At 47.0% G+C, this 17,341-nt stretch overlaps 1 protein-coding gene across 2 annotated transcripts in view; it reads left to right on the top strand.

Annotated features, from left to right (window-relative positions):
* LOC139237977 (adhesion G protein-coupled receptor E1-like) overlaps nt 1-17,341 on the top strand; it is an 81,525-nt gene that overhangs the window by 6,019 nt on the left and 58,165 nt on the right. For both annotated transcript variants that reach the window (XM_070867340.1, XM_070867339.1), the window contains exons 3-6: nt 8,335-8,391; nt 10,099-10,245; nt 14,169-14,318; nt 17,209-17,319. In XM_070867340.1, coding sequence (XP_070723441.1) covers nt 8,335-8,391; nt 10,099-10,245; nt 14,169-14,318; nt 17,209-17,319 — 465 coding nt within the window. The remainder of the gene's footprint in view (nt 1-8,334; nt 8,392-10,098; nt 10,246-14,168; nt 14,319-17,208; nt 17,320-17,341) is intronic.

Consider the following 17,341-nt stretch of genomic DNA (forward strand, 5'->3'; position numbering starts at 1 on the left):
AAGCAAGTTGTGAAGAGAACACAAAGAATCTGCAAAGGGATATAGATAGGTTCAGTGAGTGGCAAAAGTTTGACATATGGAGTATAATGTGGGAAAATGTGAGGTTATCCACTTTGTATGGAAGAATAAAAAAACAAATTATTATTTAAGTGGAGAGAGATTACAAAATGCTGCAGTACAGAGGGAACTGGGGGTTCGTGTACATGAAACACAAAAGTTTAGCATGCAGGTACAGCAAGTAATTAGGAAGGTAAATGGAATGTTGGCCTTTATTGCAAAGGGGATAGAGTATAAAAGCAGAGAAGTTCTGCGACAACTGTACAGGGTATTGGTGAGACCACACCTGGAGTACAGGAGGGCAGGAAAAAGAGTGGGACAGCGATAGTGATAGGTGATTCAATTGTAAGGGGAATAGATAGGTGTTTTTGCGGCCGCAACCGAGACTCCAGGATGCTATGTTGCCTCCCTGGTGCAAGGGTCAAGGATGTCTCGGAGCGGGTGCAGGACATTCTGAAAAGGGAGGATGAACAGCCAGTTGTCGTGGTACATATAGGTACCAATGATACAGGTAAAAAACGGGATGAGGTCCTACGAGACGAATTTAGGGAGCTAGGAGCCAAATTAAAAAGTAGGACCTCAAAAGTATTAATCTCAGGATTGCTACCAGTGCCATGTGCTAGTCAGAGTAGGAATTGCAGCATAGCTCAGATGAATATGTGGCTTGAGCAGTGGTGCAGAAGGGAGGGATTCAAATTCCTGAGGCATTGGAACCGGTTCTGGGGGAGATGGGACCAGTACAAACCGAATGGTCTGCACCTGGGCAGGACCAGAACCAATGTCCCAGGGGGAGTGTTTGCTAGTGCTGTTGGGGAGGAGTTAAACTAATATGGCAGGGGGATGGGAACCTATGCAGGGAGACAGAGGGAAATAAAATGGAGTCAGAAGCAAAAGACAGAAAGGAGAATAGTAAAAGTGGAGGGCAGAGAAACCCAAGGCAAAAATCAAAAAGGGCCACATTACAGCAAAATTGTAAAGGGCCAAAGTGTGTTAAAAAGACAAGCCTAAAGGCTCTGTGCCTCAATGCGAGGAGTATTCGGAATAAGGTGGATGAATTAACTGCGCAGATAGCAGTTAATGGGTATGATGTAATTGGCATCACGGAGACATGGCTCCAGGGTGACCAAGGCTGGGAACTCAACATCCAAGGCTATTCCGCATTTAGGAAGGATAGACAGAAAGGAAAAGGAGGTGGGGTGGCGTTGCTGGTTAAAGAGGAAATTAATGCAATAGTAAGGAGGGACATTAGCCTGGATGATGTGGAATCGGTATGGGTGGAGCTGCGGAATTCCAAAGGGCAGAAAACGCTAATGGGAGTTATGTACAGACCACCAAACAGTAGTAGTGAGGTTGGGGACAGCATCAAACAAGAAATAAAGGATGTGTGCAATAAAGGTACAGCAGTAAACATGGGCGACTTTAATCTACATATTGATTGAGCTAACCAAACTGGTAGTAATGCAGTGGAGGAGGATTTCCTGGAGTGTATTAGGGATGGTTTTCTAGACCAATATGTTGAGGAACCAACTAGAGAGCTGGCCATCCTAGACTGGGTGATGTGTAATGAGAAGGGACTAATTAGAAATCTTGTTGTGCGAGGACCCTTGGGGAAGAGTGACCATAATATGGTAGGATTCTTTATTAAGATGGAGAGTGACACAGTTAATTCGGAAACTAGGGTCCTGAACTTAAGGAAAGGTAACTTCGACGGTATGAGGCGTGAATTGGCTAGAATAGACTGGCAAAGGATACTTAAAGGGTTGACGGTGGATAAGCAATGGCAAACATTTAAAGATCACATGATGAACTTCAGCAATTGCACATCCTTGTCTGGAGTAAAAATAAAACAGGGAAGGTGTCTCAACCATGGCTAACAAGGGAAATTAAGGATAGTGTTAAATCCAAGGAAGAGGCATATAATTTGACGAGAAAAAGCAACAAACCTGAGGACTGGGAGAAATTTAGAATTCAACAGAGGAAGACTAAGGGTTTAATTAAGAGGGGGAAAATAGAGTACGAGAGGAAGCTTGCAGGGAACATAAAAACTGACTGCAAAAGCTTCTATAAATATGTGAAGAGAAAATGGTTAGTGAAGACAAACGTAGGTCCCTTGCAGTCGGATTCAGGTGAATTTATAATGGGGAACAAAGAAATGGCAGACCAATTGAACAAATATTTTGGTTCTGTCTTCACGAAGAAAGACACAAATAACCTTCCGATTGTACTAGAGGACAGTAGGTCTAGTGAGAAGGAGGAACTGAAGGATATCCTTATTAGGCGGGAAATTGTGTTAGGGAAATTGATGAGTTTGAAGTTCGATAAATCCCCGGGGCCTGATAGTCTGCATCCCAGAGTACTTAAGGAAGTGGCCCTAGAAATAGTGGATGCATTGGTGATCATTTTCCAACAGTCTATCGACTCCGAATCAGTTCCTACGGACTGGAGGGTAGCTAATGTAACACCACTTTTTAAAAAAGCAGGGAGAGAGAAAACGGGTAATTATAGACCGGTTAGCCTGACATCAGTAGTGGGGAAAATGTTGGAATCAATCATTAAGGATGAAATAGCAGCGCATTTGGAAAGCGGTGACAGGATCGGATCAAGTCAGCATGGGTTATGAAAGGGAAATCATGTTTGACGAATCTTCTGCAATTTTTTGAGGATGTAACTAGCAAAGTGGACAAGGGAGAACCAGTGGATGTGGTGTATTTGGACTTTCAAAAGGCTTTTGACAAGGTCCCGCACAAGAGATTGGTGTGCAAAATCAAAGCGCATGGTATTGGGGGTAATTTACTGACGTGGATAGAGAACTGGTTGGCAGACAGGAAACAGAGAGTCGGGATAAACGGGTCCTTTTCAGAATGGCAGGCAGTAATTAGTGGAGTGCCGCAGGGCTCAGTGCTGGGACCCCAGCTATTTACAATATACATTAACGATTTAGATGAAGGAATTGAGTGTAATATCTCCAAGTTTGCGGATGACACTAAACTGGGTGGCGGTGTGAGCTGTGAGGAGGACGCTAAGAGGCTGCAAGGTGATTTGGACACATTAGGTGAGTGGGCAAATGCATGGCAGATGCAGTAGCATGTGAATAAATATGAGATTATCCATTTTGGGGGCAAAAACACGAAGGCAGAATATTATCTGGATGGCGTCAGATTGGGAAAAGGGGAGGTGCAGCGAGACCTGGGTGTCTTGGTTCATCAGTCACTGAAAGTCGGCATGCAGGAACAGCAGCCGGCGAAGAAGGCAAATGGTATGTTGGCCTTCATAGCGAGGGGATTTGAGTATAGGAACAGGGAGATCTTACTGCAGTTGTACAGGGCCTTAGTGAGGCCTCACCTGGAATATTGTGTTCAGTTTTGGTCTCCTAATCTGAGGAAGGACGTTCTTGCTATTGAGGGAGTGCAGCGAAGGTTCACCAGACTGATTCCCGGGGTGGCTACCTGTCATATGAGGAGAGACTGGGTCAACTGGGCCTTTATTCACTGGAGTTTAGAAGGATGAGAGGGGATCTCATAGAAACATATAAGATTCTGACTGGACTGGACAGGTTAGATGCGGGAAGAATGTTCCCGATGCTGGGGAAGTCCAGAAACAGGGGACATAGTCTTAAGATAAGGCGTAGGTCATTTAGGACTGAGATGAGGAGAAGCTTCTTCACTCAGAGAGTTGTTAACCTGTGGAATTCCCTGCCACAGAGAGTTGTTGATGCCAGTTCATTGGATATATTCAAGAGGGAGTTAGATATGGCCCTTACGGCTAAAGGGATCAAGGGGTATGGAGAGAAAGCAGGAAAGGGGTACTGAGGGAATGATCTTACGAGGGGGCATAGTTTCAGAATAAGTGGTTGCTCATTTAAAACGGAGATGAGGAGGAATTTCATCTCTCAGAGGGTCCTCAATCTTTGGAATTGTAGAGAGCTGTGGAGGCTGGGTCATTGAATATATTTATGGTGGAGATAGACAGATTTTTGAATGATAACATACGAAGTGAAGGGTGATGGGGAGCGAGAAAGGCAGTGGAATTGAGGCCAGAATCAGATCAGTCATGATCTCATTGAATAGCGGAGCAGGCTCGAAGGGTCAAATGGCCTACTCCTGCTCCTATTTCTTACGTTCTTAAATTCCTCCCTATGTTCTTTGTGAAAGCAGCTGGTTGGCAGTAAGAGATTAGTACTATTGTGTCTATGCTGGATGGAACTACATGGAATTTATAGCACAGGAACAGGCCATTCAGCCCAACTGGTCGATGCTGGTGTTTATAAGAACATAAGAATTAGGAGCAGGGGTCGGACATTCGGCCCCTCGAGCCTGCTCCGCCATTCAATGAGATCATGGCTGATCTTCTACCTCAACTCCACTTTCCCGCACTGTCCCTATATCCCTTGCTTCCCTTAATGTCCCAAAATCTATCGATCTTTGTCTTGAATATACTCAACGACTGAGCTCTCACAGCCCTCTGGGGTAGAGAATTCCAATGATTTACCACCCTCTGAGTGAAGAAATTTCTCTTCATCTCAGTCCTAAATGGCCGACCCCTTATTCTGAGACTGTGACCCCTGGTTCTAGACTCCCCAGCCAGCAGAAACTCCCTGCATCTATCCTGTAAGAATTTTGTATGTTTCAATGAGATTATACTTTCTGGAACTTAAAATGATCCAAGTAGATCATTGTCAACCCCAAAACCCTTTTTTATTTATTCATCTTCCGCCTCTTAGTTATACACAAATACATGGATACTCCAGTGGGATCTCTTCATACGTGGGTCGGTGTAATGTATGTGCTTCATGGGTTCTTTGCTTAAGAATTCATAGCAACACGTTGCTATAAAGAACTAGTTGGTTTATTAACAAAGGCTTAACAATCACACTACATATTACCAGTTCATCTACCAGGCTCACAACTGCATAGCTCATCATGGATCCTCCGAGCCCAACTGGCTGGGGTTTTATGAACTTCACGTGACTGCATAAGCCACTCACAACTCAACAGCTCCACAAATCTGTGAACATGCTCACAGGGGCATACGTTAGTCTCTGTGGCCCCCGATTTTAAAGTGGGGTGGGTGCAGTGCGAGGGGTCCTCTGAAGCAGGTGGAGAACCGGGGGGAGTCCGGGGGATAAGAACATAAGAACAGAAGAAATAGGAGCTGGAGTCGGCCACCTGGCCCCTCGAGCCTGCACCGCCATTCAATAAGATCACGGCTGATCTGATCATGGACTCAGCTCCACTTCCCTGCCCTCTCCTCTTGTGGCAGGCCAGGCCAGGTCGTAATGGTCGGGCCTCGTTCATGTAAATCCCCTCGCTGCCCCACCCCGCACCCGGTCAGATCTACTACTTCGCCAGCGGGCTGGTCGGGAATTCGGCAGCGGGAGGCCGCAGCCACGGGAAACATAGACATAGAAAATAGGTGCAGCAGTAGGCCATTCGGCCCTTCGAGCCTGCACCACCATTCAATGAGTTCATGGCTGAACATGCAACTTCAGTACCCCATTCCCGCTTTCTCGCCATACCCCTTGATCCCCCTAGTAGTAAGGACTACATCTAACTCCCTTTTGAATATATTTAGTGAATTGGCCTCAACAACTTTCTGTGGTAGAGAATTCCACAGATTCACCACTCTCTGGATGAAGAAGTTTCTCCTCATCTCGGTTCTAAATGGCTTACCCCTTATCCTTAGACTGTAACCATTGCTTTTGGACTTCCCCAACATTGGGAACATTCTTCCTGCATCTAACCTGTCGAAACCCATCAGAATTTTAAACGTTTCTATGAGATCCCCTCTCATTCTTCTGAACTCCAGTGAATACAAGCCCAGTTGATCCAGTCTTTCTTGATATGTCAGTCCCGCCATCCCGGGACTCAGTCTGGTGAACCTTCGCTGCACTCCCTCAATAGCAAGAATGTCCTTCCTCAAGTTAGGAGACCAAAACTGTACGCAATACTCCGGTGTGGCCTCACCAAGGCCCTGTACAACTGTAGTAACACCTCCCTGCCCCTGTACTCAAATCCCCTCGCTATGAAGGGGAACGGTTGGGAATCGACCCCGGCAGGCAGTGGGAGGAGGTGGAGACATGGCGATCGGTGGGAAGGGGACCCAACATTTAAAGAAACCCACCCCCGCCTTCTTGGTGGTGTCCCGCCCGCCTACTCATTATCAACAACAACCTCTTATTTATATAGTGCCTTGGGACGTTTTACTGTGTATAACGCCTTTAACGTAGTAAAACGTCCCAAAGTAATTCACAGCAGCGATTATCAAACAGAATTTGACACCGAGCCGCATAAGGAGATATTAGGGCAGGTGACCAAAAGCTTGGTCAAAGAGGTAGGTTTTAAGGAGCTTCTTGAAGGAGGAAAGAGAGATAGAGAGGCGGAGAGGTTTAGACAGGGAGTTCCAGAGCTTGGGGCCCAGGCAACAGAAGGCACGGCCACCGATGGTTGAGCGATTATAATCAGGGATGCTCAGGAGAGCAGAATTAGAGGAGGGCAGACATCTCGGTGGGAAGGTTTAAAGGGTGTAAGTGACTGCCCTCGTATAAACTAGAGTTAAAATTGGAGGCACTGTGAGTGTGTGTCTTTATGTGTAGGTGTGTGTCTGTATAGGTGTGAGTGTGGATCTGTGGATGTCTGTCTGTGTGTCTGTGGGTATCTGTGTGTGTGTGGGTCTGTGTGTGTGGGTCTGTGTGTGTGTGTCTGTGTGGGTGTGTGCGCATGGGTCTGTGTGTGTGTGTGCGTCTGAGTGTGTGCGTGCATCTGTGTGTGTGTGTGTGTGTGCGTGCATCTGTGTGTGCGTGCATCTGTGTGTGTGTGTGTGTGTGAGTGTGCCTGTTTATCTGCCTTTGGATGTACCTGAGTGTCTCACGTGAGTACCGTGTCCATGTCTGTGGGCCGGTGAAGTGTGGGCTCAGCGTAGAGCCCTGGTTCAGATCTTCCCGCAGCTTGTGTATAATTAGTAATGTCACAGGGTTGACGCAGTAATGAGAAGCCACAAAGTTTGTAAGTAGTGTGTGCAGCTGTTCTTAATTTCCTTTATATAGATATATATATATCCGGAAGGTGTTTCACCTCTCCTGGGACTGTTGCAGTAATATCTAAACCATAACATAATATGCAGAATACATAGGCGGATGAGTAACATCTATTGACGGGGAGGGATGAGGAGGAGGCTGATGTGGAGCATAAACACTGGCACGGACCTGTTGGGCCCAACGGCCTGTTTCAGTGCTATGAATATTTTGTGACAAGATTGCAGACTAGTAGACTAGAACAAGTAAGATTCCCAAGTTAAATCCCAAATATACTTTGCCTTATGTGGTGCTTGGGGTAAAGAGGTCAGAAGGCCTCAGGTTCGATCCCCGGCCTGTGTTTATTGCAGCAATAATATTGCTGGAGTTGGCCTCATTACCTCTGAAAAATCAGCCACATTTCCCCCTCCTGCACCCTATCAAGTGCCCCCCCCCCCCTTGCTGGGATATGTCTATTATGTAGACATTGGGGAAAAAGTTGGGATTCGGCTTGACAGGAATGTTTCCCCCAACACTTCAACAGCCTGTTCACAATCACTGCCGAGGCTCCCCCACGAAGAACGGTCGCCTGGGTAAGCTGCCAGAAGACTTGCATTTCTATAGCACCCTTCATTCCTCAGGACGTCCCAAAGCGCCAATGAAGTACCTTTGAAGTGTAATCACTGTTGCAATGTAGGAAACGCAGCAGAGAATTTGCACACAGCAAGCTCCCACAGACAGCAATGTGATAATGACCAGATAATGTGCTTTCGTTTTGTTGCTTTAGGGATCAATATTGGCCTGGACACCGGGGATAACCCGTCTTCGAAATAATGCCACAGGATCGTTTACGTCCACATAAGTGAGCAGACGGGGCCTCAGTTTAACGTCTCATCTGAAAGATGCACCTCTGACAGTGCGGCGTTCCCTCAGCACTGCACTGGGAGTGTCAGCCTGGATTATGTGCTCAAGTCCCTGGAGTGGGGCTTGAACTCACAACCTCCTGACTCAGGCGAGGGTGCTACCCACTGAGCCATGGCTGGCACCAGGTATCCATGTAGCCAGGGAGGGGTTCGCATCTTTCAGACTGAGTATTAACTAAGGGTAGCTAATTTCTGTGTGATATAGTCCTAATTCTGCCTGTTATTCAGCAAGGGGAGAAACGATGATAGACTATATTCAGCTTATCGCTAACATTATCAGTGAATTCATGACGTTTATTGTAGCAACATTTAATGTGACTCTTTTATCTCATTCCCCCACCCCAGCGATTTATTTCTGCAGTGCCTGGAGCCAGGGAGATTCTGCAGCTACGAAAGCTGCTGGTAAGTTCAAAACATTTTTATAAAGAATGTGTGCAGATTATACAATTAAACAGTGTGAAAACCTAAATATCCGCAAGGAAAATAAACAGAGTTGGTGCAAAGGTTACTAATTAGCAACGTCTTTTCAAGAAGTTCCTTATAAATAGAGCGACAATTTTGATCACATTCACGAAGCCAAATAACAGGACAACCCAAAACCGGGATTGAAGAAATGGTGTCATCCATTCATCTACCTGCCCATCTATCCTTTTGTAAAATTCATTCTCGGGATGTGGGCATCGCTGGCAAGGCCGACATTTATTGCCAATCCCAAATTGCCCTTGAGAAGCTGAGCCGCCTTCTTGAACCACTGCAGTCCGTAGAAGGTAGGTACAGAAAGGAATTTAATGGCCAGAGTGATCTCCTGGGCTAGCTTCGATGGCGTAGGTGGATCAGAGAGGAGGTTCCCAGATTTTTTTTCCCCAAATGGGCCTGGGTTTTTTATGGTGGATGTAGTGTATTTGGATTTCCAGAAGGCATTCGATAAGGTGCCACATAAAAGGTTATTGCACAAGATAAAAGTTCACGGGTTTGGGTAATATATTAGCATGGATAGAGGATTGGCTAACTACCAGAAAACAGAGAGTCAGGTTAAATGGGTCATTTTCCAGTTGGCAAATAGTAACTAGTGGGGTGTTACAGGGATCAGTGCTGGGTCCTCAACTATTTACAATCTATATTGATGACTTGGATGAAGGCACCGAGTGTAATGTAACGAAGTTTGGTGATGATACAAAGATGGGTAGGAAAGCAAATAGTGAGGAGAACACAAAAAATCTGCAAAGGGATATAGACAGGCTAAGTGAGTGGGCAAAAAATTGGCAGAAGGAGTATAATGTGGGAAACTGTGAGGTTATTATCCACTTTTGCAGAAAAAGTGGAAAAGCAAATTATAATTTAAATGGAGAAAAATTGTAAATTGGTGCAGTACAGAGAGACCTGGGAGTCCTTCTGCATGAAACACCAAAAGTTAGTATGCATGTATAGCAAGTAATCAGGAAGGCAAATGGAACATTGACTTTTATTGCAAGGGGGATAGAGTATAAAACAGGGGAGTCCTTCTACAACTGTACAGGGTATTGGTGAGGCCACACCTAGAGTACTGCATACAGTTTTGGTCTCCGTATTTAAGGAAGGATATAGTTGCATTGGAGACTGTTCAGAGAAGGTTCACAAGGTTGATTCTGGAGATGAGGGGGTTGACTTATGAAGATAGGTTGAGTAGGCTGGGCCTATATTCATTGGCGTTCAGAAGAATGAGAGGTGATCTTATCGAAACATATCAGATAATGAGGGGGCTTGACAAGGTGGATGCAGAGAGGATATTTCCACTCTTAGGGCAAACTAAAACTAGGGGACATCGTCTCAGAATAAGGGGCCACCCATTTAAAACTGAGATGAGGAGGAATTTCTTCTCTCAGAGGGTTGTAAATCTGTGGAATTCTCTGCCCTAGAGATCTGTGAAGGTTGGGTCATTGAATCTATTTAAGGCGGAGATAGACAGATTTTTGAGCGATAAGGGAATAAAGGGTTATGGGGAGCTGAGTCCATGATCAGATCAGCCATGATCTTATTAAATGGCGGAGCAGGATCGAGGGGCCAGGTGGCCTACTCCTGCTCCTATTTCTTATGTTCTTATGTTCTTATGATTGTTTCTGTCTGTTATAGATGTGGATGAGTGTCTAACTAAACCCTGCGGCACCAATGCGGTCTGTCACAACACTGCAGGGAGCTTCTCCTGTTCCTGTAAGACTGGATTTTACTCAGTATCTGGAGATCGACAGTTTGTCGGTTCTGAGGAGTCCTCCTGTAACGGTAAATGTACACGGCCGTCCCTCTTGCTCACTGACCTTTTTCAGTTCCAACATTACCGGCAGCTCCCCTGCACATTATCCAAACCCCCCCCCCACCCTCCCGATCTTCACGTCTGAGCCTGGTTGGTGTGCGTCAGTCAGCTATTCGACCATGGTGGGGGGGAGGGCACATCCAAACCGAATCCTGTCCTCGCCCAATGTCCAGCCACGAACTTTATTGGACCGCATTGAGGAGTGGGAAAGCCTGACTGATTAGTCCTCGGTTACAACAAGTTAGGAGCAGGAGTCGGCCACATGGCCCCTCGAGCCTGCTCCGTCATTCAGTACGATGGCTGATCTTCCATCTCAACTCGATTTTCCCGCCCGATCCCCATAGCCCTTGATCCCCCGAGTACCCATCAATCTATCGAACTCAGCCTTGAATATACTCAACGACTGAGCCTCCACAGCCCTCTGGGATAGAGAATTCCAAAGATTCACCACCCTCTGAGAGAAGAAATTCCTCCTCATCTCAGCCCTAAATCTTGAACAGCTCGTCATTTGTACGACTGCTGGGATCTTTTCCCAACAGAGGTTCTAAGTTGTGCCGCTGCCTCACTGTATTGTTGATGAGGGTAGTGCGGTTGATAAGAACATGAGAAGTAGGAGCAGGATTAGACCATTCGGCCCCTCGAGCCTGCTCCACCATTCGATGAGATCATGGCTGATCGTCTACCTCAACTCCACTTTCCTGCACTATCCCTTAATATCCCAAAAATCTATCGATCTCTGTCTTGAATATACTCAACGACTAAGCCTCCACAGCCCTCTGGGATAGAGAATTCCAAAGATTCACAACCCCCTGAGTGAAGAAATTCCTCCTCATCTCGGTCCTAAATCTTGGCTCAAGATGCTGTGGGTAATTCTACCAGTATGAACGAGACCAGCTAATTCAGCAAAGCTCATGGGCAGGGGGGTCAGTGGGGGCGATTTTAACCTAACCCAGCTGTCTAAAAGCCCATGGGATTGGGTGCGTAATGTAATTGCTTCATGGGTTCTTTGCTTAAGAATTCATAGCAACACATTGCTATTAAGAACTAGTTGGTTCATTAACAAAGGTTTAACAATCACACAACACATTACCAGTTCACCCACCAGGCTCACAGCCACCTGCCTCATCGTGGATCCCCCGAACCCGACTGGCTGGGGTTTTATTGAGTCTTGTGAACATCACATGACTGGCTAAGCCACTCCCAACTCAACAGCTCTACAACTATTTTAAATAAACAGATAAAGCCGAGTGTGCCCTTATTAAAGGGGCACTAGAACACACAAATAAAATGATCCCCTCGATCGGCCACTGCCTGGCCCAGTTAATGGCCACCAAATAAAACTTTAGATGAAACTTTAACTAATCAAATTAAAATTTAGTTGCCAGAGTGATGATGCACTGCAGTCCCTCCGGCGCCCACCTCTCGCGGAAGGCCGCGAGTGTACCAGTGGACACCGCGTGCTCCATCTCCAGGGACACCCTGGCTCGGATGTAACCGCGGAAGAGAGGCAGGCAGTCGGGCTGAACGACCCCCTCGACCTCCCGCTGCCTGGACCGGCTGATGGCCACCACAACAGCTCTACAAACCTGTGAGCATCCTCATGGGTGCATACATTACAGGGCACAATGCAGGCTATGCTGGCAATGCTTCATTGAAGTCCATATCGGGGCAGAGTGTAAAACCGGCCTTCCGCCAATGGGTTTCTCACCCATTGAGTCGTGTTAAATTGCCTCTATCAAGCAAAACTGTGACCTTCCTAGTCTGTGCCCCACAAGGCACTGGACTTAAACCATGTAGGTGAAACTCGAGGCGTGCAGTTTAGACCCAGGATGAAGTGCATTAGAATTATTCTTACTACAATTATACAGGTGAGGCTACAGCTGGAGTATTGTGTAAGGTTCTGGTCTCCTTACCTAACGGACAACATCTTGCCTTAGAGGGAGTGCAACAAAGGTTCACTAGACTGGTTCCTGGGATGAAGGGATTGCTCTATGAGGAGAGATTGAGCAGACTAGGCCTATATTCCCTTGAGTTTAGAAGAATGAGAGGTGATCTCATTGAAACATTTACAATTCTTAATGGGCTTGACAGGGTTAATGATCAGCAAATGTTTCCCCTGGTTGGGGAGTCTAGAACCAAGGTCACAGTCTCAGAATAAGAGGTCGGCCATTTAGGACTGAGATGAGGGGAGAAATTTCTTCACACAGAGGGTGGTGAATTCTCTACCCTAGGGGGCTGTGGAGGCTCAGTCATTGAGTATATTCAAGACAGAGATCGATAAATTTTTGGGAAGCAAGGGATTATGGGGACAGTGAGGCAAGGTGGAGTTGAGGTAGGAGATCAGACATGATCTTATCGAGGGGCTGAATGGCCCACTCCTGCTCCTAATTCTTATGTTCTTATATAATTATACAGTTTCACTTTTAGGATGTGAGTGCAAATAGTTTTTTGACGTGCAGCAGGAGTGTACGAGCTTTTGGTCATCATGAACAACTTGTGTTTATGGACCTCTGGGTCCATGGACCTCTGGGTTACACGTCAAGATTAATTCCATGTTCTCTTTACTGTATCTATCTCAAGTTAGCAATGCTAACAGATCTTGGTGTTCCGATTATTCAGCAAGTGGGCAGCAGGAATAGCTCATTCAGCCCCATAACCCTGCTCTGCCATTCAATTAGATAATGGCTGATCTGTATCTTAACCCCATCTACCCACCTTGGTTCCCTGACCTTTAAAAATCTGTCAATCTCCATATTGACATTTCTAATTGAGCCCCCCCCCACCCCCACCCAGCCCCAACAGCTTTCCGTGGGAGTGAGTTCCAGATTCCCACTGCCCTTTGTGTGAAGAAGTGCTTCCTGACATCACTCCTGAATGGCCTGGCTCTAATTTTAAGGTTAAGCCCCTCTCCCCCCCCCCCCCCGCCCTCTGTTCTGGACTCCCCCATTAGAGGAAATAATTTCTCTCGGTTTCCGCCATTTTGGACACCTCAATTAGATCACCCCTTAATCTTCTATACTCGAGGGAATACAAGCCTAGACTAAGCAACCTGCCTTCATAATTTACCCCTTTTAACCCCGGTATCATTCTGGGAAATCTGGGCAGCTCCCCCTTCAAGGTCAACACATCCCCCCCTGAGGGGCAATGCCCAGAACTGAACACCGTGCTCCAGATGGGGTCTAACTCACACCAAGTCCCGCTCACTCATCACCCCCTGTGCTCACCAACCCTCATTGGCTCGGTTAGGCAACGCCTCGATTTCAATATTCTCATCCTCATATTCAAATCCCTCCATGGACTCGCCCCTCCCTAGCTCTGTTATCTCCTCCAGCCCCACAACCTCCCGAGATCTCTGTGGTCCTCTAATTCTGCTACCCTTGAGCATCCCTGATTATAATCGCTCAACCATCGATGGCCGTGCCTTCTGTTGCCTGGGCCCCAAGCTCTGGAACTCCCTCCTCTTCTCTACCTCCCTTTTCTCCTTTAAGATGCTCCTTAAAACCTCCTTCTTTACTGCTCTAATTTCTCATTATGTGGCTCAGTGTCAAAATTTTATCTCATAATCCTCCTGTGAAGTGCCTTGGGATGTTGTACTATGTTAAAGGTGCTATATAAATACAAGTTGTTGTTGTAACTAGAGCACGATACAACTATAACATAACTTCCACCCTTTCATTCCTAAACACAGCACTTCCCCAAACCTTCAGGCTTAGCAAATTGAAGCAATTGAATAAGAAGTACGCAGATTGGAATTGGGACTGCCGGGTTGTCAGAGCTAGTGGCTGACGTGTTGTAACTGGGAGCAAAGTCCTTTGTCCCATCACCCCCAGGCTGATGTCCTTCAATCAACTCATCAGGGAACCAGGGCCAATGTTGCTATGTTCTGTTGCAGATTATGATGAGTGTACTACCATTCCAACAGTATGTGGCAGTGACGCAAGCTGTCACAACACAATGGGAGGATTCTACTGCCTGTGCGACAAAGGATTTGCTCGGAGTTATGGCGAGACGAATTTTACCGGCTACGGGGCTGGATGTAAAGGTAAGGAATATAGTCAGAATCCTGCTCCAGTTCCCTTCACTTCTCTTGCGCAGGCTCTGGGGATCTGAGACACGCTCTTCTACCTCACTCAAGGGACTCATTTTAGCGACACTCCCTGTGGCTGCTCTCGCCCCAGGTTGGAAGTCGTGAGTTCTAAAGCGCATTCCCGAAGAGTTTGAGCATGCAAGCTAGGCCGGCAGTTCAGCGCTGCACTGTCGGAGGTGCCGTCTTTCAGATGAGACATTAAACCGAGGCCCCATCTGCCCTCTCAGGTGGATGTAAAAAGATCCCATGGCACTATTCCGAGGAAGAGCATTGGAGCCCTGCCCGGTGTCCTGGCCAATATTTATCCCTCACCGGATGATCTGGTCATTTAGCTCATTGGTGGTTGAGGGACTTTGCTGTGTGCAAATTGCCAGCTGTGCAAAATACAGTGGCTGCATTTCACAAAGTGCTTAGTTAGGCATTGATGAGGAGATGCAACATCGCCTCCAGTGCGTCAGCGCAGCCTTCAGCTGCCTGAGGAAAAGATTGTTCGAAGACCAGGCCCTCAAATCTACCACCAAGCTCATGGTCTACAGGGCTGCAGTAAAACCCGCCCTCCTGTATGGCTCAGAGACATGGACTATGTACAGCAGACACCTCAAGTCATTGAAGAAATATCACCAAGATGTCTCCGCAAGATCCTGCAAATCCCCTGGGAGGACAGACGCACCAACATTAGCATCCTCGACCAGGCCAACATCCCCAGCATTGAAGCACTGACCACACTTGATCAGCTCCGTTAGGCGGGCCACATTGTCCGCATACCAGACACGAGACTCCCAAAGCAAGCGCTCTACTCGGAACTCGTCCACGGCAAACGAGCCAAAGGTGGTCAAAGAAAACATCACAAGGACACCCTCAAAGGCTCCCTGATAAAGTGCAACATCCTCACTGACACCTGGGAGTCCCTGGCCAAAGACTGCCCTAAGTGGAGGAAGTGCATCCGGGAGGGCGCTGAGCACCTCGAGTCTCATCGCCGAGAGCATGCAGAAATCAAGCGCAGGTAGCGGAAGGAGCGTGCGGCAAACCAGTCCCACCCACCCTTACCCTCAACAACTGTCTGCCCCACCTGTGACAGAGACCGTGGTTCTCGTATTGAACTGTTCAGCCACCTAAGGACTCATTCTTAGAGTGGAAGCAAGTCCTCCTCGATTCCGAGGGACTGCCTCTGATGATGATGAGTTCGCATTGAAGGGCTTTGGGGCATCCCGAGGGAGTGAAAGACATCACGTAACTTCAAGTTCTTTCTGCTTCTGTTAAATTTTCTCCAATTGAATGTTGGGAAGACCAAAGCTATTGTCTTCGGTCCTCACCACAAACTCCGTTCCCCGGCCATTGACTCCGACCCTCTCTCCAACTCCTGAGGCTGAACCAGACTGTTCACAACCTCTGTGTCATATTTGACCCTGAAATGAGCTTTAGACCACATACCCGCGGCATAACTAAGACCGCCTATTTCCACCTCCGTAACATCGCCCAACTCCACCCTTGCCTCAGCTCATGTTCTGCTGAAGCCCTCATCCAGGCCTTTGTTACCTCTAGACTTGACCATCCCAATGCATTCCTGGCTGGCCTCCCACATTCTACCCTACGTAAACTCAAGGTGATCCAAAACTCAGCTGCCCGTGTCCTAACTTGCACCAAGTCCCGCTCACCCTACATTGAATTCCGGTTAAGCAACGCCTCGATTTCAAAATCCTCATCCTTATTTTCAAAATTCCTCTATGGTCTCGCCCCTCCCTATCTCTGTAATCTCCTCCAGCCCCACAACCTCCCCACCCCCCGCCCCGCCCCCTCCAAGATGTCTGCGCTTCTCTAATTCTGACCTCTTGAGCATCCCTGATAATAATCGCTCAACCATCGGTGGCCGTGCCTTCTGTTGCCTGGGCCCCAAGCTCTGGAACTCCCTGCCTAAACCTCTCCGCCTCTCCACCTCTCTTTCTTCCTTTAAGATGCTCCTTAAAACCTACCTCTTTGATCAAGTTTTTGGTCACCTGCCCTAATTTCTCCTTACGTGACTTAGTGTCAAATTTTTATCGCAAAATAGTCCTGTGAAGCGCCTTGGGACATTTCACTACGTTAAAGGCGCTATATAAATACATAGAAACATAGAAACATAGAAACATAGAAACATAGAAAATAGGTGCAGGAGTAGGCCATTCGGCCCTTCTAACCTGCACCGCCATTCAATGAGTTCATGGCTGAACATGCAACTTCAGTACCCCATGTTTCTATGTTTCTATATAAATACAAGTCGTTGTTTTTTTCTCTTTCCCATGGCCGCTGTTGATGATTCTGCTGTTCCCATTTACACCCTATCTAAACTCATCTTTTGTTTCTTAACTTGTTCCATTGCCATCTCCTTTGGCCTCACACCATCATCCCTTTTGTCTCTCTAATCTCTCCTGCCTTTCACGCTATCCAGACCTTCCCTTATGCTCGTTCCTCCCCTCCCCCCTTTCCCTGCTGTAATGTTTGTAGCGCCACACTGTGGATGTGGACTTATTGTGTACTGCAAGTGCAGGGTGAATAATAAACAGAACCAGGCAGATTTCCGGAGGCTTCCGAGAGAGCTGCCTGCCATGTTGGAAGCTGTGTGTGCTTGTGCTCTGTGAAGATATCACACCTGCCCCTACACTGTAAAAATCTGTTGCGTCTCTAACTTTTTCCAGTTCTGACGAAGGGTCATCGGCCTGAAACACTAACTCTGTTTCTCTCTCCACAGATGCTGCCTGACCCGCTGAGATTTCCAGTATTTTCTGCTTTTATTTCAGATTCCAGCATCCACAGTAATCCGCTTTTGTTTCCATGAAGTAATGGTGTTCTTGTCTTTTCTCTGTTGCAGATATTGATGAGTGTCTTCTAGCCCCCTGCGATCCTCACAGTGTTTGCCACAACAGAAATGGGGCCTTCATTTGTAATTTTGAGCCAACAATAGTTAACAAATTAACTCTGAGTAAGAACATCCAAAGATTCAC

This window comes from Pristiophorus japonicus, chromosome 24, assembly GCF_044704955.1.
Source record: "Pristiophorus japonicus isolate sPriJap1 chromosome 24, sPriJap1.hap1, whole genome shotgun sequence".
In the NCBI taxonomy this organism is placed as follows: Eukaryota; Metazoa; Chordata; class Chondrichthyes; family Pristiophoridae; genus Pristiophorus; species Pristiophorus japonicus.